Source organism: Mus caroli, chromosome 7, assembly GCF_900094665.2.
Source record: "Mus caroli chromosome 7, CAROLI_EIJ_v1.1, whole genome shotgun sequence".
Classification (NCBI taxonomy): domain Eukaryota; kingdom Metazoa; phylum Chordata; class Mammalia; order Rodentia; family Muridae; genus Mus; species Mus caroli.
The window spans coordinates 18,185,114-18,187,539 of record NC_034576.1 but is presented as its reverse complement, the minus strand read 5'-3'; the positions used below and the strand labels follow the sequence as shown (position 1 = coordinate 18,187,539).

Genomic DNA, 2,426 nt, shown 5'->3' with positions numbered 1-2,426 from the left:
CTCTCTCTCTCTCTCTCTCTCTCTCTCTCTCTCTCTCTCTCCATCTTTCTTTTTTTCCATCTTTGCATATTTTCTTTCCCTTCCCTTTCATTCATATCATGTAGCCCAGGCTGACCTCAGACTTGGCTGAGGATGGCCTTGAGCTCCTGATCCTCCCACCTCCATTTCCCCAGTGCTGAGAAGACAGGCGTGTGCTTCTACGCCTAGGCTTTGGCTGACTTTCTGTAAGGGGTCATTCCTCACTAGTTCTTTGTCCTCGTTAGTGGGGCTGTGCGCAGCAGGAGGGCATGTGTGGTTTCTCTTAGGAATGTGTGAGGTGCTTTGGTACTTAGGTTTTCTCCAGCGTATTCTTCCAATCATGTCTTCGTGCCTGTCCTGGGTGTTTCATGCCCACCAGCCTCCTTGTTAGGAGCTCAGGCACCCTGTGACCTGGCACAGTGTCTGGGAGGGTGGCCATGGTCCCGTGGTGGCTATGAATGTCCTTGGCATCTCCCCTCCTCCTCTCCCACAGAGCAGTGAGTCTGTCACCCTGGACCTGCTCACCTACACAGACCTAGAGTCTCTGCGCAGCCGCAAGCTGGGAGGCCGCCCAGGTGCCTTGGCCCCCAGGTCGGCCCAGCTCAACTCCAAACGCTACCTCATTCTCATCTATTCGGTGGAGTTTGACAGGTGGGCACGGGGGCGGGCTCAGGGCACAGGCTGGTGGCAGGGGTGGGAGGAGCCCCAGTGCCAGGAGGCTGGAATGATTTTACTTCACCTGCAGAGTCTGTGGGCTTTGTGTCATTTTCCTGTTGTGACTGGCTGCAGGTGACAGACTGGTCAGTACCTGTTTCCTTACTTTAGCAGTTGAACATGCCTTGTGCATGGTAGGCAAGTGCTCTGCCCATGAGCTACATCCTCAAGTGCTTTAAACATAATCATTTACCACACAGCTTAGATTCCTCTTAGGGACTCGAGAGCTTTCTGTTTGTTCTTTGTGTATTTGAAGAAGAAGGGACAGGGCTGTGCAAGTCCTCGGCAGACTTCTCACAATTGGCATAGAGCTGGTCTTGTACTGGGAAGTGAACCTCAGATCTCTGTAAGAGCAGCCAGTGCTCCTGACTGCTCCAGTCATTCTGTGCCCTTCACTTTTATTTTTAAAGAGAGAGTCTTGCTATGTAGCCCAGCCTGGCCTCAAACTCATGGCAGTTCTCCTGCCTCAGCCTCCTGAGAGCTGATATTACAGGATGGAACAAGCACACCTAGTCAGGAATGGCTCTTGAGTAGCTGGGTAACAGGGTCTGTGTGTCCTGGTGCCTGGGCTAGTGACTGGGAAGTTGGCAATCCCATAGGACCCGCATGGTGGAACCCCACCTGGAGGCATCCTGCCATTGCTGCAGCTCAGGGCTGACTTAGCTCAGGCCAACCACTGTCTCCTGGGAGAGCTAGGTCGGGTTGTGCTTGAAGATAGCTCTTCCTGTAGAGATCATGTGACAGTGCCTACCCTTCAGGCTTGACAGGACAGTCAGACAGCACTGTCCAGCTAGGTGTCCCCAGATCCTGGAGGCAGAAGCTCTGGGTCACCAGGGCTTGAATGACTTGGCACAGTGGTGTGTGGGACAAAGAACCTAGAATCAACCACTTCCCAGCACTCAGGAGGAAGAGGCATGTAGATCTCTTAAGTTCGAGGCCAGCCTGGTTTACATAGAGAGTTCTAGGACAGCCAGAGCTACACAGAGAGACCGTGTCTCAAGAACCCAAACAAGCAAAACCTTCAAAACCACAGCTCTTGGGGACCGCGAGTGCTTGTGCTCTTTGGCTCACAGACACCTGTGCTCTCAGGTGGGTGGATCTTGGCCTCTGAGATGCCACGGTTCTAATCCCCTCTCTCAGGATTCACTACCCGCTGCCCCTCCCGTACCAGGGCAAGCCTGACCCTGTGGTCCTGCAGGGCATCATCCGCTCACTGAAGGAGGAGTTGGGTCATCTTCGAGGGCTGAATGGCGGCCAGGATGCTCGGGAGACGGAGATCTGGCACCTGAGGGAGCAGTGAGTCTGGGGTGTGTGGTGGATGGGGATGTGTAGACGGGACAGGCCCTGCCCATCATCTGTTTCCTTGGGAACACTGGCTCTCTTCCTTCTCAGCTCTGCCTCTCTCTGCCTTTTGTTGGGTGCAGGGGATTCAGCAGTGATTGACAGCCCTGGCTCTGTCTTTCTGGGCCTCTAGGCCAGTGAGGGAGATGCACAGATAAAGATTCAGCATATGGAGGGCTGGGGGGGGGGCAGGGTCCCAGAGAGATTCAGAAGCAGCATCAGCATCAGCAAAGGTGATGAAAGGCAGGCTGAGCCGGGCGTTGGTGGCGCACGCCTTTAATCCCAGCACTCGGGAGGCAGAGGCAGGCGGATTTCTGAGTTCGAGGCCAGCCTGGTCTACAGAGTGAGTTCCA

The 2,426-nt window shown here is 54.6% G+C and overlaps 1 protein-coding gene across 3 annotated transcripts in view; it reads left to right on the top strand.

The window, feature by feature from the left end:
- The window catches only part of Ccdc61 (coiled-coil domain containing 61), a 19,878-nt gene that overhangs the window by 8,595 nt on the left and 8,857 nt on the right, over nucleotides 1-2,426 (top strand). For all 3 annotated transcript variants that reach the window (XM_021167840.2, XM_029480006.1, XM_021167839.2), the window contains exons 4-5: nucleotides 512-669; nucleotides 1,873-2,028. In XM_021167840.2, the coding sequence (XP_021023499.2) occupies nucleotides 512-669; nucleotides 1,873-2,028 (314 nt within the window). The remainder of the gene's footprint in view (nucleotides 1-511; nucleotides 670-1,872; nucleotides 2,029-2,426) is intronic.